The 25713-nt window shown below is 42.8% G+C and overlaps 2 protein-coding genes across 7 annotated transcripts in view; one reads left to right on the forward strand and one right to left on the reverse strand.

Annotated features, from left to right (window-relative positions):
* The window catches only part of LOC132825862 (ras-specific guanine nucleotide-releasing factor RalGPS1-like), a 781992-nt gene that overhangs the window by 327082 nt on the left and 429197 nt on the right, over positions 1–25713 (forward strand). The gene's annotated exons all lie outside the window — the stretch shown is intronic.
* angptl2b (angiopoietin-like 2b) overlaps positions 1–25713 on the reverse strand; it is a 123800-nt gene that overhangs the window by 15856 nt on the left and 82231 nt on the right. For both annotated transcript variants that reach the window (XM_060841436.1, XM_060841435.1), the window contains one exon: positions 16301–17109. In XM_060841436.1, the coding sequence (XP_060697419.1) occupies positions 16301–17087 (787 nt within the window). In that variant the 5' untranslated portion in view covers positions 17088–17109. The remainder of the gene's footprint in view (positions 1–16300; positions 17110–25713) is intronic.

Genomic DNA, 25713 nt, shown 5'->3' on the forward strand with positions numbered 1-25713 from the left:
AAGACCCCTCTTCCTTTTTCTAAAAACATTTAGAGTTAGATTAGAATTAGTGTTTGATTCTCTTCCGTGCCTTGCTGTCATCTTATAATTGAGCTTAAAAGTGTGACCCTCCTGATTTTATGGGGAGTATCTGTGATTCTTCAAGAATCTGAAGGATAGGAGTGCCCATTTTGAGTCAAACAGTTCAGGAATGTTCTGATGCAAGGCATTCTGACTCAGATACTACCATTGGGCCACAGGACCCTTTGACTATACAGTGTAGACTTCTGTAGATGTGTTGCATAGAATGATTGAGTGCACCTATCTCATTATATTCAGTTAGGTACTTTAGATTTGTCTTATCAAGCCTCCAGCAGATCTCAAGGCAATTTACAATCAATTGATGATGATTACGTAGTGGAGTGTACACAGCAGTTGTTAGAAGTGACCTCTTGTGACTCAGTCCCTGGACCAGAGAGGCCTGGGTTCAAGTCCCACCTGCTCCTGAGGAGTATAATAGCGTATTGGAGCGGGTTGAATTTAGAAAAAATAGGGTTTCAAAAAAAAGAGCAGTCATTCATGTATGTGCGTCATGGTTTTATAGAAGTTCACCAATTACACAATGAAATCTAATTAATTTTTTTGTGCATAGTACCAGCTGGTCATATTAGTGTGAGAAGCTGTGGAGAAATTAGCTGGTCCCATTAGAGTCGATGCCGAATGTGACAGTGAATCTATGGCAAACACAAAAATGGCCCAGCAACACTGTCCTTTTATCTTTCCCAAAATGTATTTTATTTGGATTTCGGTGTCCTACATACCCACCATCTCCAATGAGCTTTAGATCATATTGTGCAATTTTAAGCAGCTTTTTAAGTCTTAATTTTGACAGACTAGGTTATAGGGAGAATTCCAGCGGGCCTAGAATGTTGCTGGCAGGCTGAATATTTACCATTAACAGCCGAATAATAAAAGACGGGCCATTTCTGGCATTTGGTGCCTCAAGTATTAAATCCATTCCTGCTACGTTGAAGACATTTGAAGGATGAGCATGAATGACCATTTGCTTCACTTCAGCAGAAGAATCCTGACAAAACCTGTTAGTCTGAAAGCCATCTGGTGCTATTGTGAGAACCAAGATTTAAAAAGGAAGCGCCTACATTGTTTCTAGGGAAACGATTCATTTCAGTCTTGTCCAGATTAACAGCTGTCTTGAATTACGTTGCAGCAGGCAGGCTATTACAGTCCTGATTAAATTGGGACAACAGTGGCACTTCCAGCTGTTGTTCATAGACACTTTGAAAACATACTGTATATGGACAGAAACCAAAACATGGTAATCCGCACAGGATTATTTTAAGCAGCTCATTGCCCTTTGCTACTGAATGTCATGAACATGGACACATTATCTGAAGGAGCGCTGCCACCCCTCACTATTTTTATACCCAGGTATCATTGTACCTAAGATGGCAGCAAGAATGGTAACCTTGCACCCGTTTCACTGTACTGTCATCACCAACAGTCCCTCACAGACGAGGAAGACTATCTCCCACTTTCAGGGTGAGTATGTATAGATTGATGCGGCTACCGCAGGCTCTGTTACACTTGAGGCAAGTGGTGGTCACGGGAAGGGGTAGGTGAAGGTGTTGGTGTGACAGTGCGCTCCTTTCGCTGTTTTTGCTTGGCTTCTATTTTTTTTTCTCCGACAGCAAGTCTCGAGGTGCTCAACATCCTCCCAGATGTTCCTCCTCCACTTTTAGATGGTCTTGGGTCAGTGATTTCCGGAAATGTTGCAGTTCACCAGTGATACCTTGAGGGTATCACGAAAACGCTTTCTTTGTCCGCCAGGAGCTGGGAGTAGAGCACTCGGAGAGTCTCGTGTACCCCTAGAGTATATGTGATAGTAAAACCTAAACCTAACGTTTGAACATTTATTGTAGTCTCATTCACAGCTTCTCAATGACCAGAAGCACTTACCAGCCTTCGCCATACAGCAGAGAAAACCAACAATGAATTAGTAACAATAAATAAACAAAGACACAGCTCCATGAGAATTTCTTTATCAAAAAACAGATTCTCCCGCACATACCTGTATTGGAGGCTTTTTTGATTTTGACATATTCATGTATTAAAATAAATATTACTTTTAATTGTAAGAGCAAATAAGTATCCTGCTGGCTTATTTAGTTGATATACTTTATGCACTTTGGAGGTGAATGAATAGGTTGCTGCCTTTTAAAGGTAACCCATGGTTCCATGTGACAAAGTTGGACTCCAAGAATTTTAGCGCATGTTTCTCTAATCTGAGAGGTTGCATCATGTTCACTTTGCTACATGGACTGGAAACTGAGAACCTCCCCTTTCACAACCATTGCACACAAGCGATTCATAGCTTTGTCTCAAGTGCCCTATTTTCCAAATTAAAAATGAACAATTGGTTTGAGTGACCAACAGGACCCCTAGAGAGAACTTAAGGAAGCTTGCAAAAGCAGAAAAATGGATATCTCACCATGCACATGAAATATTTTTAAGATGTAGAGAGATTAATTAAATGACAAAATTACTTAAGTAAATGTGAAGTTGTACCGTGGAAATGGTTCCAGATGGTCTTCTAACCATACTTGGTTAGAAAGCTACAGAGCTTGCCCCACAATGGTCAAGTCCTGAGGATGTTATCAGGATCTAATTAAAATATTTGAGGAAAATACCTGTTTTCGTTCAGATGAATGTAACTGCTGTCTGCTCAGAGAGGAAGGTTAAGATTGAGCCTGGGGGAGGGGTCCTCTTTACCAGTTGTGCACAAATTATTGTGTTTTCTTGTCAAATTAGCAAGTTGTCTCGAGAAACAACATGTGGACATTTAAGTTCCTGATCTCTAGAATGCAGGCATACTTTGACACTGTTCCCATTATTATGTCTGTGACCTTTCAAGAGTACTTCATTGGCTGATATCTTAAAGTCATGAAAGGTACTATATAAATTGGCTCTGACAGAGTTGGAAACAATAAAATATGCTTGACCATTAGTCAGTTACTGACAATTGTCATTGGTTTTCATTACCACATACTGACTTAGAAAGACCTGCATAAATTAGGAGGGCAATGGAATACTCCCCATTTTCCTGGATGAGTGCAGCTCCAACACCATTCAAGAAGGTCAGTGCAAACATTCCCCCTGCTACCTCCCACCCAATCCACCACCAGCACCTGGTGGTCGGTCACTGTTTAAGGTGCATTGCAGAAGTGTGCCATACTCCCTTCAACAGCACCTTCCAGCCACTGACTGAAGGGTTAGGGCAGCAGTGCATGGGAGCACCTCCAACTGGAAGTTCCCCTCAGAGCCACACGTTATTTTAACTTGGAAACGTACCGCAATTTCTTCATTTTCTCTGGATCAAAATCCTGGGACACCCAACAGCAGCTTGGCTGTTCTACACCAAAAGGACTTGCAGCGGTTCAAGCCAGCACCTCACCTCCACTTTCTGAAAGTGATGAGCAACCAATGATGGTCTTGGGTGAGGTACTCACAAGCAAAACAAATGAGAATGCCCTTAACCTAAATACATGAGTATCAATCTATTCTAACTAGTTTGTTTTTGATACGAAATTTCAAAATCTCGCAGCTCTCCCAATTCTGTAGTTGTCCATTGTAAATGATATCTGACATCACATGGATTATGAAAAGAATATATTCATTATGGTTTAGCAACTTCCCAAGGCTGCAAGAAGCTACAGAGTTGTGTACACAACCCAGTCCATCACACAAACCAGCCTTCCACCCATTGACTCCATCTATACTTCCCAATGCCTTGGGAAAGCAACTAACATAATTAAAGACTCCTCCCACCCTGGTCATACTCTCTTCCACCATCTACCATCGGGCAGATAATGTAAAGATATGAAAACACACAAAAACTGATGCAAGAACATTTTTTTCTTGCTTTTAAAAGACCTTTGAACAGACCTCTCTGATATTAATTCTGAGCTTGCTCTGCAGCTTCTCTGCAGCTGTAACACTGTATTCTTTGCTCTGTTTGCTACCCTGATGCACTTTGTGTAGTACAATCCGCCCATGTAGCACACAAAACACAACTTTTCACTGTATTGCGTACATGTGACAACAGTGAATCAAACTCAAACTCAAGTAAAGCATTAGATTGAAAGAATTGGGTCGTGGTGATGAGGGAGACCCCATGTCCAGATTTATTTAGACCTCCATCTTTTTCAGTGTTGGTTTACAAAGCAAAGTCAGGAGGCTCCAAGCAAGAATTCTATGTAACAGCCTGGCATCTTTACAAGGTTTAAGATCAGTTGTGAAGAAGTAACTTTGAGTCTTGACCTGTCTATGTACGATGATTTGCCGAAGGAACCTACAGCTGTAAACTAGGTAACTTTTTAAATGTAACCTGACGATCTAGCTTTTATCTCTTACAGTCTTGAGATGTGAAATGGAAGGGAGCTGCTGAGCTGAAGGTTTTGGATGCCAGCTTTGATGTTAAAAACACTGTAATCGCTAATTGTGCAAAGCTGCCATGGAAATATGGGAGGAGGAGTAGGTCAGAATCAAGATTAGAGTGGTGCTGGAAAAGCACAGCAGGTCAGGCAGCATCCGAGGAGCAGGAAAATCAACGTTTCGGGCAAATGCCCTTCCTGATTCTCTTGCTCCTCGAATGCTGCCTGACCTGCTGTGCTTTTCCAGCACCACTTTAATCTTGACTCTGATCTCCAGCATCTGCAGTCCTCACTTTCACCTGGAGGAATAGGTCAGTTATCCTTTTGAGGATACAACACCATTCTAGACGATTTCTAATTATCTGCTGCTTATGCACTACATCATATCCTGCACTATTTCCATATCCCTTGAAGTCAGTAGAGAAATCTTATCAATTTCTGTCTTGAACTTAGTCAATGAATGAGCTTTTAGACTCAGCAGGGGTAGTGAATCCCAGAGAGTAACCATTTTCTGTGTGAAGAGATCCATCCTTATCCAAGTCCCAAATGGCTTACCTCTGATTCTGACTCTCTGACCCCTGATTCAAGACCGTCAGCTAGTAAAACCATCCTTTCTGCATCTGCACCAGCCCTTTTTTAAGAATTTTGTATCTTTCTATGTGCTCGCTTCTCATTCTTATAAATTCCACAGAATACTGAATGGGTTAGTCAATCCTCTGTGTGAACGTGGTGGGGATTATGCCATGCTCACTGAAAATACGTCATTTGAATGCATTGCTTCAATGGGTTATTTTTATTGGTAACAAGGGCAATACCATGTATCAGAAACGAATGGGAAGAAACAATTAAAGTGTAAAATATGTTTTTGAGTACAAGAACATATTGTACTGTTATATTAATTAATCTCCTGTGTTGTTGCCATAGAGAAAAATAATAAAACAAAAAGTCTCTTTCTTCAACCGAGTCTGTGCTAACTGTCATTCTAATTCCTTCCATTACCACCACCTCATACACAATTAGAGTCATAGAGTCATACTGACGCACAGCTCAGAAACAGACCCTTTGGTCCAACTTGTCCACGCTGACTAGATATCCCAACCTAATCTAGTTCCATTTGCCAGCACTTGGCCCATATCACTCCAAACCCTTCCTGTTCATGTACCCATCCAGATGCCTTTTAAATGTACCAGCCTCCACCACTTCCTCTGGCAGCTCATTCCATATACGCACCACCCTCTGCATGAAAAGGTTGTCCCTTAGGTCCCTTTTATATCTTTCCCCTCTCGCCTTAAACCTATGCCGTCTAGTTTTGGACTCTCCTACCAGTTTAGAAAAGACCTTGGCTATTTATCCTATCCATGCCCCTCGTGATTCTGTTGCTCACTTTGTTAATTCTTAAAAAAAAAACAAATTTTTATTCAAACTTGCTCTCAGGCACATAACAGGCTAGCCACGTGGCCTCCCTGAGGAGCAGTGGCTGTTGGTAGCAATCCAAAGGCTTCGCCAAGAATCCCATTAAATTCTTGGTTCATTGTTATATTCTGCTGCGCTCGGAAATATTGTCTTTGTGACTCGTTACTGAGACTCATTGCTATCCCAGGGTCAACGGCGTGACCCTGGTGGGAGTTCCTACATCCCATTCCTGCGTTACCAAACACTACAAGTGGTGAGACTGTTAGAGTGTCAATGCCAGGAAAGCAATTGAGGAGCTCCCGTCTGATTCTCTACTATCCCACACCCACCTCATCTACACCCTTCACCCTGTGCAATTGTTCCTGCTCTGTCAGACTCCATGGAATTCAGCTCATTGAATTCTAATGCTCTTTCTCCTTTATTCTGAAACAAATGGAGATTTGTGCAAAATCCCTACAGTAGTTGAACGACAAATGCTATATTACGATGGCATTGCAAAATCTTCTTTAGCTCCATCCTATAATATTTAAACGTCCCTCCCTGGGTCGCCAATTTTTCTCTTTGATGTTCCAGAATTATTGCTCACTATTGATCCCCACCCGTGTAAGTTTCAGATTCTTTGTAGTTGTTAAAAACCTGAATATTGAACTGTAGGAAATGTAGGCAACAGCTTTAAAATGTAGTAATGGATCATAAAAGTTCCATTTTATTTTGAAATTACAGTGCCAACAGTAGCAGAATTTGAATCTCAAATGAATGGTTGTGTTTGTGGTTCAAATTGGACCCACTGTACTTTAAAACTCAGCAAGATCGTATCAATGCTGTTTTTTTTCCTCAAATAATCCATGCAAAAAGGTTTCCTGTTACATTGATACAGCATGAACATTGTAATTGGGGAAAATCAGAATTGTTTTTGGTGTTTGCGTGGAGTGAGGTGATGATTTAACTACTTTTCATTTCACCGAATAACTCCAGGTGACTTTTAACATTGAAGATGATTCATTCACTCCTGCTGGGACAGTTCTCCAGCAACAACTTAAAAATATGGATATTGAAAATAAGGATTAGCAAGCTATTCAGTAATGGATCTGGCCATACCGAAACTGCCTCCTGCGCTGTCCTAACCTATATTATTTTAAAAGATTTACTGTAAGGGATGAGACAGTCACCAACTATGCCAACATTATCGCCCATCCCAAGTGGCCTGAGAGTGTTGTTGGAACGGCACTCATCCAGTCAAGTGGAGAATATTCCGTCATACTCCTGACTTGAGCTTTGTGGATGGTGAACAGACATTGGGGTGTCATGAGATGAGTTACTCACCGCAGGATTTCCCCAAGCCTCTGTCCTGCTCTTGTAGTCTCAGTATTTATTTGGTTGGACCTGTTCAGTTTCTGAGCAATGGTAAACCCCAGTTACCATTGTTAGTGGGCGATTCATTGAGGGTAATGCTATTGAATGTCAAGAGCAAGAAGATTAGATGCTCTCTTGTTGGAGATGGCCATTGCCTGTCAAGTAACATTCTTTCCACGCTTCAACCCTAGCATGAAAGTAGTCCAGCTCCTGTTGTGTTGTGGCTTGGACTGATGGTGTTTGACAAGTCATGAACCCTGTGCTGTCATCAGTGGGCATCTCTGATTCACATCTACTGGGGACTGTCTCTAGATATATCAAGTGTGAGAACAAGTTTGGTGGCAAATCTTCAATTTCCTTTTAAGATTTTAACCTAAACAGCTGTAAAAATAGTCACTCCTTTATTTCTGTGAAAATTGTGTTGCATTTAAGTATGTTTGCACAACTCTCGTTTTTCTGGTTGAAATGCGGTATGATGGGCAGCCTAATTCTGCAAATAGTGTATATTATAACTGCACTGTTGATGAATTAAACATCTGTTGTGCATTCTGTGCTGTAATTTCCAGTCCTCTGCTAAAAAGGACTGCACCTTCATTTAACATTGACTCTGCTGGAGTCAGTGGCATTAAAGTAAACTGAATAAAATGTACAAACTAATTGGCATTGACAGATGTGGTAATGAACCACTGCTTCAGCAGTTGAGATCTGATGGTTTTCTATGGATGAAGTGACTTGAAACCAACTGTGTAATAATGTCAAATGTTAAGATTGTAGGGAAATTATTTATGATTTCAACAAAACCATTTTGAAGATTTTAATTCCCCCTCCAATTTCCCCCTTTTATGCCTGTTGGGACTGACCCATTCTGGGGGTTGCTGTACAGAGAAGTCCAGACGGTGGTGAATGTGTGAGCTGAGAACGTGAGCTCCAGGACCCAGCTCGTTGCAGACATGTTTGCTATTAGCGTTGACAGTGTTGCTATGCAAAGCAAGAGTTCTGGCTGTATATCAAGGAGACTGAGCATTCCTACCACTGTCTGGCTCACAAAGCCCAGCCCAGCCCAGCATAGACTGAGGAATAGACTTGGGCCTCTTAAATCTGTGTAACTCTGTTGCACAGTGGCTAATTCATTATGCACCAAGCCATCAGGAGAGACCTCCAGCAGACCGAGCATTTTATTTGACTGAGGGGATAATCAGCAATGCAAAGTGAGAAACCACAATTCTGAGCAGTTCAGAAAAACAAAACCACATGCACAACTGTTTAAGTTGCTGTCTTGTTTGTACCATTTCTTTCAGTTAGTCCCAGGATGTGTTAACAAAGGCGCTAGGTAATATCCATGTGTAGATTTACTGGAAATGTGACGGTAGGCTATCATCAGGGATGGAGTTAAAAATCATTCAACATCAGGTTATAGTCCAACAGGTTTATTTGAAAGCATTAGCTTTTGCAATGCTGCTCCGCACCTGATGAAGGAGCGTCGCTCCGAAAGCTAGTCCTTCCAATTAAACCTGTTGGACCATAACCTGGTGTTGTGTAATTTTTAACTTTGTACACCCCAGTCCAGCACCGGCACCTCCACATCATCAGGAATGGAACTGGTGCTCCCCCTGTGCCCTGATCTTGTCCGGTTCTATTATGTTCCATCACGGTTTTTTTTCTGGGATGGACTTCCTCAACTTTTCAGCCGACTCACTGTAAGGGTTAGGTGCGGAGGGGTGGGAGAAGGCTTGCAGACAGCAGAAGGCTGGTAGAGATCAACTTGTCTGTTTACGTTTATTCTATATGATTATTATAAACTGCCCTGTATGGAGCTAATTATAAGGTATAGCTATAAACAGAAATAAAGTATGTTAACACCATATAGGTGAAGTGTAAAGTACTGTAAATATGGTGCTGCTGAATATAGAACACACTGCCTTCTGCCCTCAGGAAGCCACATTCTTGTTGCTCTTAATCTCTCTGGGAAAGTTGTCATTTTCATAGTAATCTGAGGATGCATTTCAAAATATTTTTTCTGGACTTTGCAGTATTTTCTTCTGATGTTGAGTAAGTGAGGGAACATGTATGTTTGTGTCTGGAGGGAATTACAGAATCTACTTATGAATTCAGCTTGCATTTGGTATGAGTCAGTCTAACCTGCCTTATTTAAATGTTCTGCTCCACCACAGTGTCTCAGGAGATCTGATTTGATTGGTGTCATATATGTGTGCAAATTTATGGGCGGCACGGTGGCACAGTGGTTAGCACTGCTGCTTCACAGCGCCAGAGACCCGGGTTCAATTCCCGTCTTGGGTGACTGCCTGTGTGGAGTTTGCACATTCTCCCCGTGTCTGCGTGGGTTTCCTCCGGGTGCTCTGGTTTCCTCCCACAGTCAAAGATGTGCAGGTTAGGTGAATTGGCGTGCTAAATTACCCATAGTGTTAGGTGAAGAGGTAAATGGGTTGCGCTTCAGAGGGGCGGTGTTGGGCTGAAGGGCCTGTTTCCACACTGTAAGCAATCTAATCTAATCTAATCAAAAAGCGCTTACCCTTGGCATAGCATATGCCTTCATTAGGCATAAATAAAACAACTAACGGTTGCTAATGGATATATGTCAGATGAAGCACAAGTTTGAACATTGCGCTTAATTCCATGGTGCTCATTTCCGATTTCATATTTAATGGTTGAGTAATAACTGTAGAGTAGGAGATGCTTGTGATTTGGATTTTCTGTCACCCACTATTGTGTTTAACCTTTGAAATTTTAAGTCTCTTTATTCCATTGTTGATTTAAACAAACTCCTTGAACTTTTTCTTGCTCCCTCAGAGACTAAGAGAGCTAGCTGGCTAGGAAGTTAACAGAGTAAAGCAATGGATGTCAAGGGAGAGTAAGCGGCTACAGTGAGAATGGTGAATATCTAAAACAAAGCAAAATGACTGGTGAAAATGCAGACAAATTGCTAATGATTGTGTTTACTTTCAGCCAAGTATAAATTCACATGCCAGTCAAGATGGGTTTTCAGGAAGCTAAATGATTTGGGGTAAGGTTAACTAAAACCACTGAATGAAGTGGGATGATACATCATAAATTTTGCTTAGCCTAACCATAAAAGCCATTCATCCTTTACAAGTGTAATTTCCCCTTAGTCCTGGAAACAAATAAAATGCACACATTAAAACAACTTTTAATTTTGACCAAATGGGTGCTTCACATTTGCCATTGGATTAGTATTTTGGTTGAGTTTTAATTACAATTGATAGATTGCCTGACTTCCCAATCACACATTGCCAATTCTGAGCCATGAGGATTATTAAGACAACATTTTACAATGATGCCGTGTCTTGCCGTAAGCTAACAGCTCCTCCTGCCTTCTGGAACCAGTACCCAAGTGTTCTTTTACTCTAATACTCCAATTATGTCAGCAGCCATTGGAACGATGACAGCCAGTTAATGGTTCTGTCAAGCAATTAGGTTGATCAGTAACTTCCTCCCTGCCTACGCAGATACAAAACTACTGATCAGTTGTGGTTTTTCCCAGGCACAGTTTGCTCTCTTTGTCACTCATTTGATTACTGTCTGTTTCACTATCAGGTTCTTCATGATAAAAGAAGGCAGGCGATAGCCTTAGAATAAAAAAAAAGTGAGGTACAGGCATATTTGCTCATTTCTAACAACATTTTGTAAATCCTGTCAACTCAGTTGTCCTGTTTTAAAACATATTGGCATGGTTCAATATATAAATCATAAAGAAACACTGCACAGGCATTCAATGCACAATCATTTGTGTGAAAGTGATGATGTTTGGATCTTTGATGATGGTTATGCACTTGTCAGCAATGGGGAGATAAAAAACACATTACCACTAAGGCCAAAATTAACTCTAGAATTGCTTCAAAACATTAATGCATTGCCAATTGAGATTGTGAAAGATTTGCCTTCTTGGTCATGGGGCAAATTCCACAGTTTTTCTTTGGAGGCATTTGAGGTTTTAAGTCAGCACGGGAAAGGTGACAGGAATTAAAACCCTTGTATTTTCGCAACACATCATAACGGCACTGAAATACAGCAAAGAGGTTCTTCATACAGTGAATGGTTTAGGGATTCACTGACTCGGGTTCACTGAATCCAGCCAAAATAACAATTCTGGTCTCTCTGCTATCGGAAAGATGTTGTTAAACTTGAAAGGCCGCAGAAGCGATTTTCAAAGATGTCACCGGAATTGGAACGGTATGAGTTATAGGGTGAAGCTGACTAAGCTGTGGCTATTTTCCCTGGAGTGTCAGAGGCTGAGGGGTGGCCTTGTAGAAGTTTATAAAATCATGAGGGCCGTGGATAGGTGAATAGCCAAGGTCTTTTTCCCAGTGAAGGTGAATTCAAAGGTAGAGGCTATAGGTTTAAGGTGAGGGTGAAAAGATTTAAAAGAGACTTAAGGGGCAACTTTTTCACGCAGAGGGTTGTGTACATATGGATTGAGCTGCCAGATGAAGTGGGAGGCTGGTATAATTGCAACATTTAAAAGACATCTGGATGGGTACATGAATAGGGAGGGTTTAGAGGGATATGGGCCAAGTGCTGGCAAATGGGACCAGATTAGGTTGGGATATCTGGTTGGCATGGACAAGTTGGACCAAAGACATATTTCCCTGCTGTAGATCTCTATGACTCACTTCAATATGTTATTGGAGGAAAGAAAGTCACTTACTAGCATAAGTACTCATGATCCCATTAAGTTGACAACTGAAACACTTTTGCTTTTTGGCAAACCCTAAGGATTCGGTACATTGCATATTGGAATATATGCTACTTCTAACCTTTCCCAGTTTATTTCCCTGAAAGGCTGGCTCTACATTGTGCCTGGGTCTTTGCAAAGACTAAGTGCTTGTCAAACTCCTGTGAAAGTCAGTGACCCCTGGATCCTACTGACATCTCAATGCAACTGGGTCGTGGCATTAGATTGGAATGGTTCTGTACTGAGATGCAGGATCTCCTTCCTCTCTGACTGAGCCTATCAAGACCGAGACAAAGATCTGTGCTTTTTTTTCAAAAAATGGTCAGGTGATTCTTTTTAAAATAAAGGAGTCTAAATCCACACTTGGGCAGCCATAGCAACAATGTTATGTAAACATTGACTGATCTTGCAGACAGGAGGGAGATTGACAGCTCTGAATTATTTCCACAGACACTGATATCCTGTCACCAAGTCACCCTTTATTTTGATGGGGAGAGTCCTTGGCCCTACTCTGAGAGAGAACAGAACCTTTGCCACTCCTCTTATCTGTCAGCCTGGGCTCTTTGACTGAGGCTGTTAATCAGATCCAGTCAGGGAGCTCCCATTCTATGAGATCCACTTAGAGTCACTGAGGTCTACAGCATGGAAACAGCCTTTGGCCCAAATTGCCTGTGCTGCCCAGTTTTCACAATTAAACTGGTCCCATATGCCTTTGTTTGGTCTATATCTCTTCATGTCTATTTGATCCATTTTTACCTTTCTGAATGTTTTGTAACCAAATTGTACTTCCACCAGAACCTTGGGCAGCCCGTTCCAGACACTCACTGCCCTCTGGACCATTTTGCATCTCTTCCCTCTCACCTTAAATCTATGTCCTCTGGTTTTAGAGTCCCCCTGAGGAAAAGTTGTTGGCTATCAACCTTTACCTATGCCTTTCATGTTTTTACATACCTCTAAGGTCAGTCTCCTACGCTCCGGGGGGGACAAATTCCCAGTTGATCCAACCTCCCCTTATAACTCAAATCTTCGAGTCTGTGAAATTCCTTCCTCTACTCCAAAGTCTTGCATAACCCTGCTTTCTCAAATGGGCCACAACTGGAGAAACTCAAGACCTTAATTGGGCTCGGTCTTCCAGATGATTTGATGTGAGAGGCTGTTTTGGTGCAGTGATGATATCCCTCCCTCTGGGCCAGAAGCCTTCCGCTCAAATTCCACCAATTCCAGAAATGTATCATAACATTCCTGAATAGGTCGATTCAAAAAATCTATTAAATCTTCGTCAACTGATGCAAGCTATCAATGCACAGGACTTGGATGACAGTATAGGGACAAGTGAAATGCTAAGGTTGAGAGTTCGAGCCTCACCTAGAGTAGCACTCTAGTAAATCTTTTCTGCACTCCTTTTTAGTTTAATAATCTCCTTTCTGTAGTAGGACAACCAGAACTGCACGCATTACTCCAAATGTGGCCTTACCTGGCTGACCTCGTTATAATCACTACAAGTTCATGTCAGTAAAGGGAGGAACGATAGCCAAGACTCCAGCTTGAACTCATAAAAAGTAAGATGGAATAAGTTCTTGTGATTCTTCTTTACTTGGAAGCCCACGTTTTGGCTTAAAACCAACCAAGCAATTGATGAATAAAAAAATATAATTCATGTTTTATGAGAAACTTCCCACTGTTCCCAACAGTGAGTTTCAAAATAAATAAACAAATGACTGTCTGGAGCAATATGGTCAGTTCCATAGTTCTTGACCAGCTCTTGTACTGAATGCTGTGCAAAATGTACACAATATATTAACCAGCATCAGTCAGAGGGGTTCTGGAACTGCATTGAATGCAGTGCAATGTTGTCTTTGTATGTATTGTCGTGAAGCTGCCCATTTTAAAATCTGCCCACACCTTTTCTTGCCTTAAAAGTCAATTTCAACTGTTATGAGTAACAGTAGATGCAGAAAGTGCTTGCATGTGAAACTGCCTGTCTGTGGTACAGGAAGGAAGGACATCAACAACTCCGCTTCAACTAACAAAACAGAGTAGGGATAGATATGCCCACTCCCAGATTAGTCCACCTAGCTTAAAGAACGTGAGCTGGGATTTCCTTTCAAGCTTTAGTGAAGGAAAGCAGGGACAGTGGGACGAGGAGGTGAATTTGCATTCAGAGGACTGTAACATTTGCATGTGTCGCTGCTTGGTGTAGATATTTTTATGAAACTTGTTCATGGGTATTATGACACACCTCTGGAGCAGGTGGGACGTGAACATGGGCCTCCTGACCCATGGCTAGGGCTATTACCACTGCACTACAAGAGTCCTCGCGACTTGCTGCATATTGAGAGCCTGCCCTGTTAGTACATGGTAAAACTGCATTTTTTGTACACAGGGATAATAAAGACTTTTGCCTAAATGGAGCATCTCAGCTTCTCAGTGCTGCATGTTTTGTGTGTGATTTTGACGCAGGGAGGTAAGACCTTTTAATGTTTTTATTTTTTGTGCATGAAGATCTTGCACTTCAGTGAAATGAAGAGACAGCCCCCTGATTTTGCCATGTGTCGTTCCTTCCTCTACTCCAAAGTCTTGCATAACCCTGCTTTCTCAAATGGGCCACAACTGGAGAAACTCAAGACTTTAATTGGGCTCGGTCTTCCAGATGATTTGATGTGAGAGGCTGTTTTGGTGCAGTGATGATATCCCTCCCTCTGGGCCAGAAGCCTTCCGCTCAAATCCCACCAATTCCAGAAATGTATCATAACATTCCTGAATACGTCGATTCAAAAAATCTATTAAATCTTCCTCGACTGATGTAAGATATCAATGCATAGGACTTGGATGACAGTATAAGGACAAGTGAAATGCTAAGGTTGAGAGTTCAAGCCTCACCTAGAGTCACTTTAAGGGGTCTGATAGAGTAGTGGTAATGTCCTTACATCCAGACTAGCAGGTCCAGATTCAGATCTCATCTGCTCCAAAGAGGTGGAATAACAGCTCTGAACTGATTTATTAAAAGTATCTATTAAAATGGCCAACAAAATGTCGAGAGGCAAGGCATTTTGAATGTTATTCTCATTGATTAAACTGAAATGTTTAGGACACACATGATGTCATTTTGACCCCAGAGGTCACAGGCAATGTCACTTATTTTCAATGAACAAACAGTTGACTTGGTGAACCACCTTCTACTATGAGTTTACCAAGAATCAGTGTTCAGGGTTTCAATGTTAAATCCCTAATGATGCGCCCAGAGATGTGATCTGTTATCGCCCAGACGCTCTCACAAACAACACTTGTTCAAACTAAATAAGGTCACTAAAGTTTTGAAAAGCGCAGTGTACATTTGTTCCCTCCTGCCTAGTGATTTGTGTCCACCAGAGGAGGAAGGAACATTTGAATTTTGACTTTGGTGCAGTTGGCTGGAATCGATTTTGGAGTATTCTATCACCTCTGGTTATTTATACCCTTCTCGAGATGCAGTGGTGGCATCACTACTTCTGGGCCAGAAGCTCCAGTTCAAACCCCTTGCTTGGACTTGTTGGCTGTGGGAGATGTGTTTGGACCACGGCTAAACAAATGGGTTGACGAACTGTAAAACTTTCAAAACGCACAATGGCAGGTGGTTAGAGCAGATTGGGGGCAGGGGGTGGGGTGTTCCTGATCAGCCATGCTGCCGAAAGCATAAGACCATAAGACATAGGAGTGGAAGTAAGGCCATTCGGCCCATCGATTCCACTACACCATTCAATCATGGCTGATGGGCATTTCAACTCCACTTACCAGCATTCTCCCCGTAGCCCTTAATCCATCGTGACATCAAGAATCTATCAATCTCTGAAGTACCAAATCACTAGGTACTGAGCCAAGCATAACCAGAGACCAAAGCAATGGAAATCAATGGTCACCAATACCCTGTGAGGGCATGGTGCCTTGAGGAGGTGGTAGCTTATATCTAACTCTTCTGTTCTGGGAAGATCCATAATGGACTCAAAACATTAACTCTGTTTCTCTTTCCACCACTGCTGCCAGGTTTGCTGAGTTTCTTCAGTGCTTTCGGTTTTTGTTTGTGGTTGATGCAGGTGCTATCTTTTGCAACTTGAACATGAAGCTGTGATTAAAAGTTTGCTGTAATGCAATATTAAATTAATGAGCTTCTACACTAATGTCCCAAAACATCTTTAGAGAAGAGATCTACTGTCCTTACCCCTGACTCCACACCCATAATTTGTTGACTCTGGGCAGTTAGGGATGGGTAATAAATGCTGGCCTAGACTGGGATGTTCACGTCTCATGAATGATATTTTTAAAAAAAAGTGTTCACCTTGCTGAGACATTTGTCGCAATTCGATCTTTTAAAGGTTACTCATTTTAACCTGCGCAATGCATGCCGTAATCCACTTACCAGAAGGTGTATTTGCAGAGGGCATGTTGGAAGGAAGAGGTGGCATGGTTGGCAGTAGGTTTTGTGCCAGTTGTCGTCTGTCCTGATGATTCTGATCTCGTTGGATCTCATTGTTTGTAATGAGGTTGATTTTGCGTTTCGGAGGTGGTGGCTGCATGGGTTTGGCAGCTGGCAGCAGTTGGCACCTTGCCTCCAGCTGTGCAATGAGATAAGTTTGATTGTTTGCCAGCGATGCCAAGTGCTGGTACTTGTGCTCCAGGTCCCTGTAGCGGTTGGAAAGCTGCATCATCTCTGCCGTCTGGTTAAGAATCTTGTTCTCGAGATGGGAGACTTCGAGTGCGTTGTCTCGCTTCCGTATGATCTCGTGTAGGAGCTGCATGTACAGCTGAGTGACTCGAGAGTTCATGTTGCGACTCTCCTTTCTCAGGAGCTTCACTTCATTAACAACCCCACCATCTACCTCGACAAGCTGCTGCAAGCTCTCAATCTGTCTTTTCTGTTTCAGCAGTTCATTGTTGAGCACCTCCAGCTCTTGTTTATTGACCCTGCTCTCCACAACCGATTCAGGTTTTGAGTTCACACAGATTGCGCCTGTAACCTTCTGCTGGGGAACAATGAAGGTATATGAGCACTTGTTTTCCATCGACACTGTGGCACGTTTGTATCTGTTTGTGTAAATGAACTCCTGCTCATTGTTTTCCTCATTCGACTGAAATTCCTCCACTTTGTCAACACTGACTGCTGACTTGACCAGTGCAAAGAAGACTATAAGAGTCAGTTTCTTCATCGTGTTTATAGGTGTATGCCCTCTGTTAGGGAGACAGAGTAATGATAATTAATAACAGCAATTCTGAATCAGAAAAAGTGGGGGGAAAAGACATGAATAAACTATTAAAGGAAAAACTCTTCAAAATATTTTATTGTAGATTATGCAGTTCCTCTCCATTTACAATGTTGTCTTTCTAAAATTGATCAAATATCTTTTAAATTGATGAAAATTATCTTTACCCAAATACAATTTCACTGTCTGCAATTCCAGACAAACCTATCGAGGCAAAATCTATCCAAGCTGCACAATATCCATTAATAATAGCCAGAACCAGCTGTGATCACCACGCTGTTAAAACAAACACAGACTTGTGCTGTTTGTTCTGTAGCTATAAATTCACGCTTGTTGTAAGTTTGCACTTTAACTCAGTTCAGATCACCCAGACCTGCAGCAAACAAAGAGACACTAATTTTGGCACTTTATTCTTGGCACAGATCCTGACTGGAAAATGAGAAATTTGCATCATTCTGGTGGGGACTATGAACCAAATTGCCACCCTGATTTAACTTTAACCATCTGTCTGTGTTTGCGTACATCTTGGGTCATCCTGACTTAATTCTGTCCCTCGGGACTATCACTATCAACATGCTGTTGTTCATTGTCACTTCTTAGCACTCATGTCCTTATGGATCTTCATTTTTTTAAACATTTATCTGTGGGACGTGGGTAATGCTGGCTAGGCCAGCATTTATTGCCCATTCCTATTTGCTCTTGAAAAGGTGGTGGTGAGCTGCCTTCTTGAACTGCTGCAGTCACCTGCTGTAGGTTGACCCAAAATGCCTTGAGGGAGGGAATTCCAGGATTTTGACCCAGCGACAGTGAAGGAATGGCCACCTATTTCAAAGTCAGGATAGTGAGTGGCTTGGAGAGGAACTTGAAGGTGGCAGTATCCACTGACCACCTCCTTCGAGATGGAAGCGGTCCTGGGTTTGGAAGGTGCTGACTGAGGATCTTTGGCACGTTTCTGCAGTGCATCTTGTAGATGGTACACACTGTGGTGCATTGGTGGTGAGGGAGTGGATAGTTGTGAATGTGTTGCCAATTGTGTGGGCTGTTTTGTCTTGGATGGTGTCAGGCTTCTCAAACCTTGTTGGAGCTGCACCCATCCAGACAAGTGGGGAATATTCCATCGCACTCCTGACTTGTGCCTCGGAGATGATGGACAGGCTTTGGGGAGTTAGGAGTGAGTTACTTGACACAATATTCCTAGCCTCTGATCTGCTCTTGCAGCTGCTGTGTTTATATGGTGAGTCTAGTTGGGTTTCTGGTCAATGGTACCTTCCAGGATGTTGATAGCAGAGGAGGACTCGGTGTTTGTAAGACCATTGACTGTCAAGAGGCAGTGGTTAGATTGTCTCTATTTGGACATGGTCACAGCCTGGCATTTGCATCGCACAAATTTAGATTAGATTACTTACAGTGTGGAAACAGGCCCTTTGGCCCAACAAGCCCACACCGACCCACCGAAGCGCAACCCACCCATACATTTACCCATTGCCTAACACCAAGGGCAATTTAGCATGGCCAATTCACCTAACCCGCACATCTTTGTGACTGTGGGAGGAAACTGGAGCACCCAGAGGAAACCCATGCAGACACTGGGAGAATGTATAAACTCCACACAGTCAGTCCCTGAGGCGAGAATTGAACCCGGATCTCTGGCGCTGTGAGGCAGCAGTGCTAACCACTGTGCCACCGTGCCGCCGCAATGTTGCTTACCACTTGTTAGCCCAAGTCTGGATGTTATCCAGATCTTGTTGCATTTAAACATGGATTGCTTCAATATCAGATGAGTCGTGAATGGTGTTGAACATTGTGCAGTCATTGGCGAACAGCCCCACATCTGACCTTATTATGGACGGAAGTTTATCGATGAAGCAGCTGAAGATGGTTGGGTCTAGGACGCTATCCTGGTGAACTCCTGTAGAGATGTCCTGGAGCGGAGGTGATTGACATCCAATAACTATGACCATCTTCCTATTTGCCAGGTATGACTCTAAGAACCTGAGAGTTTGCCTCCTGACACCCAGTTTTACTGGGCTTCTTGACGCTGCACTCAGTTGAATGCAGCCTTGATGTCAAGAGACCGTCACTCCACCTCCCCTCTGGAATTTCAGCTCTTTTGTCCATGTTTGAACAAAGGCTATAATGAGATCAGGAGCGAAGTGGCCCTGGTGAAACCCAAACTGTGCGTCGCTGAGCAGGTGCTGCTTGATAGCACTGTTGATGACACCTTCCATCACTTTCCTGATGATTGAAAGTAGGCTAATGGGGCGGTAATTGGCTTGGTTGGATTTATCTTGCTTTTTATGTATAGGGCATAAGCTGGGCAATTTTCCACATGTGTCAGGTAGATGCCAGTGTTACAACTACTGGAACAGCGTGGCTAGGAGCTATGGAACTCAAGTCTTTAGTACAGTTGCCACAATGTTGTCAGGGCTCATATTCTTTGCAGTATCTACTGTCTCCATCTGTTTCTGGATATCAGATGGAGTGAATCGAATTGGCTGAATACTGATATCTGTAAAGCTGGGGACCACTGTAGGAGGCAGAGATGGATTCACATTATGTGACTCCTTCAGCCCTATCTTTTGCACTGATGTGCTGGGCTCTTCCATCATTGCGGATGGGGATATTTGTGGAGCCACCTTCTCCAGTGAGCTGTTTAATCGTCCACCACCATTCATGACTGGATGTGGCAGGACTGCAGAGCTTAAATCTGATCCATTGGTAGTGGGATCACTTAGCTCTGTCTATCACTTGCTGCTTATGCTGTTTGCCATGCAAGTAGTCCTGTTAGGTAGCTTCATCAGGTTGACATCTTATCTTCAGGTATGCCTGGTGCTACTCCTAGCATGGCCTCTTGCACTCTGCATTGAACCAGGGTTGATCCCCTGGCATGATGGCAGTGGTTGAGTGGGGGATAAGCCAGGCGTGAGGTTGCAGATTGTGCTGAAATACAGTTCTGCTGTTGATGGCCCACAGCACCTCATGGATGCCTAATCTGGAGTTGCTAGACCTGTTTGAAGTCTGTCCCATTTAGCACAGTGATGGAGCCACACAGCATGATGGATATTGTTCGCAATGTGAAGGTAGGACTTTGTCTCCACAAGTGCTGGGTGGTGGTCACTCTTACCAATACTGTCATGGACAGTATGGTTTTCCCTCTTGACTCCCTCACCACCTGCTGCAGGCCCAGTCTAGCAGCTTTGCCCTTTAGGAACCAACCAACTCAATGAGTAATACTTGCTGCCGAGCCACTCTTGGTGGTGGACATTGAAATCCCTCACTCAGAATATATTTAGTGCCCTTGCCATCCTCAGTGCTTTCTCTAATTGTTCTTCAACATGGAGGAGTACTGATTCAACAGCCAATGGAGGATGGTATGTGGTAATCAACAGGAGGCTTTCTTGCCCACGTTTAACATGAAGCCATGAGGACCCCAGAGCAACTCCCTCCTGACTGACTGACTGTATCCCACTGTGCTGCTATCGGTGGTGTCTGGGACGTTGTCTGTAAGGTATGATTCTGTGAGTATGACTACATCGAGCTGTTGTTTGACTAGACTGTGAGACAGCTCTCTCAATTTTGGCACTAGCCCCCAGATGTAACTAAGGAGGATTTCACAGGGTCGATAGGGCTATTTCTGCCGTTTCTTTCTCCGGTGCCTACGTCGATGCCAGGCGGTTCATCTGCTTTCATTACTTTGAGACTTTGTAGGGATTGGTACAGCTGCATGGCTTGCTAGGCCATTTCAGAGGGCAGTTGAGAGTCACCCACATTGCTGTGGGTCTGGAGTCACATGCAGGCCAGACCAGGTAAGGATGGCTGATTTTCTTCCCTGAAAAATTTAGCAAACTTGATGGTTTTTTTTTCCAACAATTGCTGATGAATTCATGGTCATTTGTGGATTGTTAATTCCAGATTTTTTGTTTGTTATTAAATTGATCTGTCATGGCAGGATTTGAACCCGGGTCCCCAGAACATTATTCTGAATCAGTGGTGCTGGAAGACCACAGCAGTTCAGGCAGCATCCAACGAGCAGCGAAATTGACGTTTCGGGCAAAAGCCCTTCATCAGGAATAAAGGCAGTGAGCTGGAAGCATGGAGAGATAAGCTAGAGGAAGGTGGGGGTGGGGAGAGAGTAGAATAGAGTACAATGGGTGAGTGGGGGAGGAGATGAAGGTAATAGGTTAGGGAGGAGAGGGTGGAGTGGATAGGTGGAAAAGGAGCTAGTCAGGTCGGACAAGTCCAGACAAGTCATGGGGACAGTGCTGAACTGGAAGTTTGAAACTAGGATAAGGTGAGGGAAGGGGATATGAGGAAACTGATGAAGTCCACATTGATGCTCTGGGGTTGAAGTGTTCCGAGGCAGAAGATGAGACGTTCTTCCTACAGGCGTCTGGTGGTGAGGGAGCGGCGGTGAAGGAGGCCCAGGACCTCCATGTCCTCAGCAGAGTGGGAGGGGGAGTTGAATTGTTGGGCCACGCAGCGGTGTGGTTGATTGGTGCGGGTGTCCCGGAGATGTTCCCTAAAGCGCTCTGCTAGGAGGCGCCCAGTCTCCCCAATGTAGAGGAGACCGCATCGGGAGCAACGGATACAATAAATGATATTAGTGGATGTGCAGGTAAAACTTTGATGGATGTGGAAGGCTCCTTTAGGGCCTTGGGTAGAGGTTTTTCCCCAGAACATTAGGTGAGTTCCTCTAGTGAGTTGTTTAATTATCCACCACATTTCACGACTGGATGTGGCAGGACTGCAGATTAATAATCTGGTGATAATACTACCAGGCCATTGCCTCCCCCAGGATAGACTTATCCAATGGAGATTGTTGGATAACTTGTGAAATCTAGAGCTAGTAATGTCTCTGAAAATTTGCTTCATTTATCAGTGTTTTAAAATACTAATCCTAAAACCGAATAAGGTATGATGTAACTTCAATCTTGAAACCTGTCTGTAAAGAACTTCCACGAATATGTATGATTGCCTGTCCAAATCAGTCACAGGACCTCACCTTGAAGACACTTTAAGTTCCTCGCGCAGGTTTTGCTTTCTTCTTTTGACCTTTTTTTTGTCCCTTCCCCAACACCCCCCCCCCCCCCCCAATCAGTTCAAAATGAAGCACACATTGTTTAATTCTTGCTTTGTTGTATTTGAAGCATCTTGTGTGACCCTTTGATCACATAACAGGTTGTTGAGCCATAACCAGAGGCCTCTTGCTAATCAGTGTCCTGTTCCATGGTCTAAATTGTTACCATCCTTCTCTAGTCTTATGATATCAATTTATCGTGAACTGGAAGCTGAAGCAGAATGCCTTTGCCTTTGCAGATCCCCAAGTTGTGGCCTCAAACATTACTATTTAAACCAATTCTGGATTGAATTGTTCTGTATTAAAATACATTAATATTATCTGCCCATTTCACATGTTATCTTCAGAGATAATACTCTAGGCCTGTGACATTTTTTCAATGAACTGTACACCAGAGGATCGATTTAAGAAAGTAATGACACGTACGCTTTTGTTTAACTATTCCATCATTGCATCATGATTTGGAGATGCTGGTGTTGGACTGGGGTGTACAAAGTTAAAAATCTCACAACACCAGGTTATAGTCCAACAGATTTAATTGGAAGCACACTAGCTTTCGGAGTGACGCTCCTTCCTCAGGTGGTCATCACCTGATGAAGGAACGTCGCTCCGAAAGCTAGTGTGCTTCCAAGTAGACCTGTTGGACTATAACCTGCTGCTGTGATTTTTATCATTGTGCCAGTTGATGTTTTAAATCATTTAGGAACATTGTAGACACCAATCATGAAGGTGACACAAATATAATCAACTTATTGGATAGGGCAGAGTTCTACATGCGAACAGCTACTGAGTATAAGAACTGTGCTTTCCCTTTTGTTACTGGTCTTGTCTTTGTTGCGATGAATGTTTGTGTCTCATTTGCATGCTATTAGACCCCCAGAACATTCTAGTCACAATATTTTCACAGCTTGCTTGCTTAAAACTAGTGTACACACTCCCTCTGATTCCGAGTGAGTTCAGAATTGTTTGTTTGCTGTAGTGATTGGAGCTGGGTGGATTTTATTGACTGAGATCCTTGTTTGGGGTTGTTAACTCGGGCCAATCTGGGAGCCCCGGCTGACCAATATAAATAGGGGGATTATTAACCAAAAAAATGACCAGCATATTAGAGTTTCTTCTGAGGGAAAGAAAATTATTCAGCATGGGCCCTCTTGAGGTGCAGTGGTAATGCCTTGTACTCCTGGAGCTGGGAGACCTGTGTTCAAGTCCCATTTGCTCCAGAGGTGTATAACAACATCTCTAAACAGGTTGATGAAGCGAAATAGGTCGAAGTCAGGGATTTAGAATCTCCTCAGTTGAGGGATTGATTCTGAGCTGGCTGGCCCCAGCCAGTGTGCTGTGCACATGTAAATAAAGGGTGACTTGGTGTCGAGATACTGGTTGCCGTGCAGTTGAAGAAACAACCATAAAGGAGAGAGAAATGCTTAGCTTAACTCATTAGATTATGTGACTGATAAAAAGTCATTGATGTTCAACAGAAGTTGCACTTTGGTTAATCAAGTGACTTTTTTGTTTATAAATCCAGCAAGTATTTAATTTGTTTTCGGAGTCAAGGTATTGCACTCGTTAGTTTGTAGGAGAAACCTGAGAGAAAAATGCTGTAATTAGCCTCGAATCCTGGGGAATGAATGATGGAGAAATTCGAAACATGCATAGGAAAGGAATTCCTATCTTAAATATATCTGAGTCTTTCTGTTTGTTTTTGGAATAGTTCATTAAAAGGGTGTTTTATGGCAGCAATTGTCTCTGGCGGGTGACTGTTATAAAAATGCAGTCTGAGTCAGTGCAGCTCCTCAGTTACTGCCATTAAATACAAATCTGTTTATATACAAAAATTGGAAGGCTTAATAAATCCCAGACCTCAGAAGTGTTTAACATTGATTCAGTGAGAATTCCATTCTTTGAGTTAGAGTTTGTGGGAACATTTGAGCAATCTTAAGCAGATGGAGCACCTGCTGATGGAAAAATATGATCTCTGGGACACGTGAACCTTTGGAAGAGTCAGGGGTGTGGAGTTTTTACTGGAAGTGAATGTTTGTGGACAGGGAATGGGATTCATGCTCCAAATTCTTCGTGCATTCTACAGCATTTGTTTGAATGGGCTGGGACTAGAGGGAGACATGACCTCAAATTTGGAGGCTTACCAATCTTGGGAGGACTCAACTCAACTGAGCCAGCACAAGTGTCTTGAGCTGATTTTCTGTGTAGTTGTTTTCTCTTCCAGAAAAGGAAATAACTCAGCTGCACCACAGCTGTCATCTTGGAGTTTTGTTTTCTTTCAGTTCCCTTCTTTTCTGCCAAAAGGGGTGCTTCTGAACATGTACTCTGTGGTTTATTTTTATTTGGTTCTGGAATGTGAGCATCACCGGCCAGACCAACATTTATTGCTGATCCCTAATTGCCCTTGAGAAAGGGCATGATGGACTGAATTGGCTACAGCTATAATTGGCAAATAGTTTAGATGAAAATGTGTTGCTGGAAAAGCGCAGCAGGTCAGGCAGCATCCAAGGAACAGGAGAATCGACGTTTCGGGCAATTCCTGATGAAGGGCTTTTGCCCGAAACGTCGAATTTCCTGTTCCTTGGATGCTGCCTGACCTGCTGCGCTTTAACCAGCAACAAATTTTCAGCTCGGATCTCCAGCATCTGCAGATCTCACTTTTTACTTGAGAAAGTCGTGGTGAGCTGCCTTCTTGAACCGCACTGGGTATACATATACCCAGTTTCACCTTCCTTAAAATTCATTCCCATTCACAGGATGGGGGTGTCCCTGGCTAGACAGCATTTATTGCCCATCCTAATTACCCAGAGGGCAATTAAGGCTCATTGACATTGCTGTGGGTCTGGTGTCTCATGTAAGCCAGACCAGGTAATGATTTCCTTCGCCTAAAGGGCATTAGTGAACCAGGAGGGGTTTTCCCTGACAATCAGCAACGGATTGAGTCATCAGTCAACTCTTCATTCAGTTTTTTTTTATTGAATTCACAATCCACCATCTGTTGTGGCAGGCTTTGAACTGGGATCCCCAGAACATTTCATGAATCTCTGGATTAACACTCTAGGGATAATAAACCGGCTTCCCTACTCTTGTAGCCACAGCTTTTGATCAGTCATAACCCCTTCAAAATAGGGGGTTTTAGCAATAGTAATGTCATTAAATGTAAAGGGGAAATGATCATGTTCTCTCTTGTCAGAGATGGCCATTGCATTTACTTCTGTGACATGAATGGTACTAGTTAGTTATCAACGCAAGCCTGAATATTGTCCAGGTTTCACTGAAACAGTCTGTTTTCGCATTGGTATTTGGTGAGTTACAAATTATACTGAACATTGTATAATTGTCGGCAAGCTTTCCCACTTCTGACCTGAGGGTAGAAGGAAAGTCGTTGAAGCAACTCAAAATGAGTGGTTTTAGGGCACTAGCCTGAGGGACTCCTGCAGTGATGGCCTTCAATTGGGATTGTTGACTTTGAAGAACCACAACCTTTTGTTCTGG

The sequence above is a fragment of the Hemiscyllium ocellatum genome, chromosome 21, assembly GCF_020745735.1.
Source record: "Hemiscyllium ocellatum isolate sHemOce1 chromosome 21, sHemOce1.pat.X.cur, whole genome shotgun sequence".
In the NCBI taxonomy this organism is placed as follows: Eukaryota; Metazoa; Chordata; class Chondrichthyes; order Orectolobiformes; family Hemiscylliidae; genus Hemiscyllium; species Hemiscyllium ocellatum.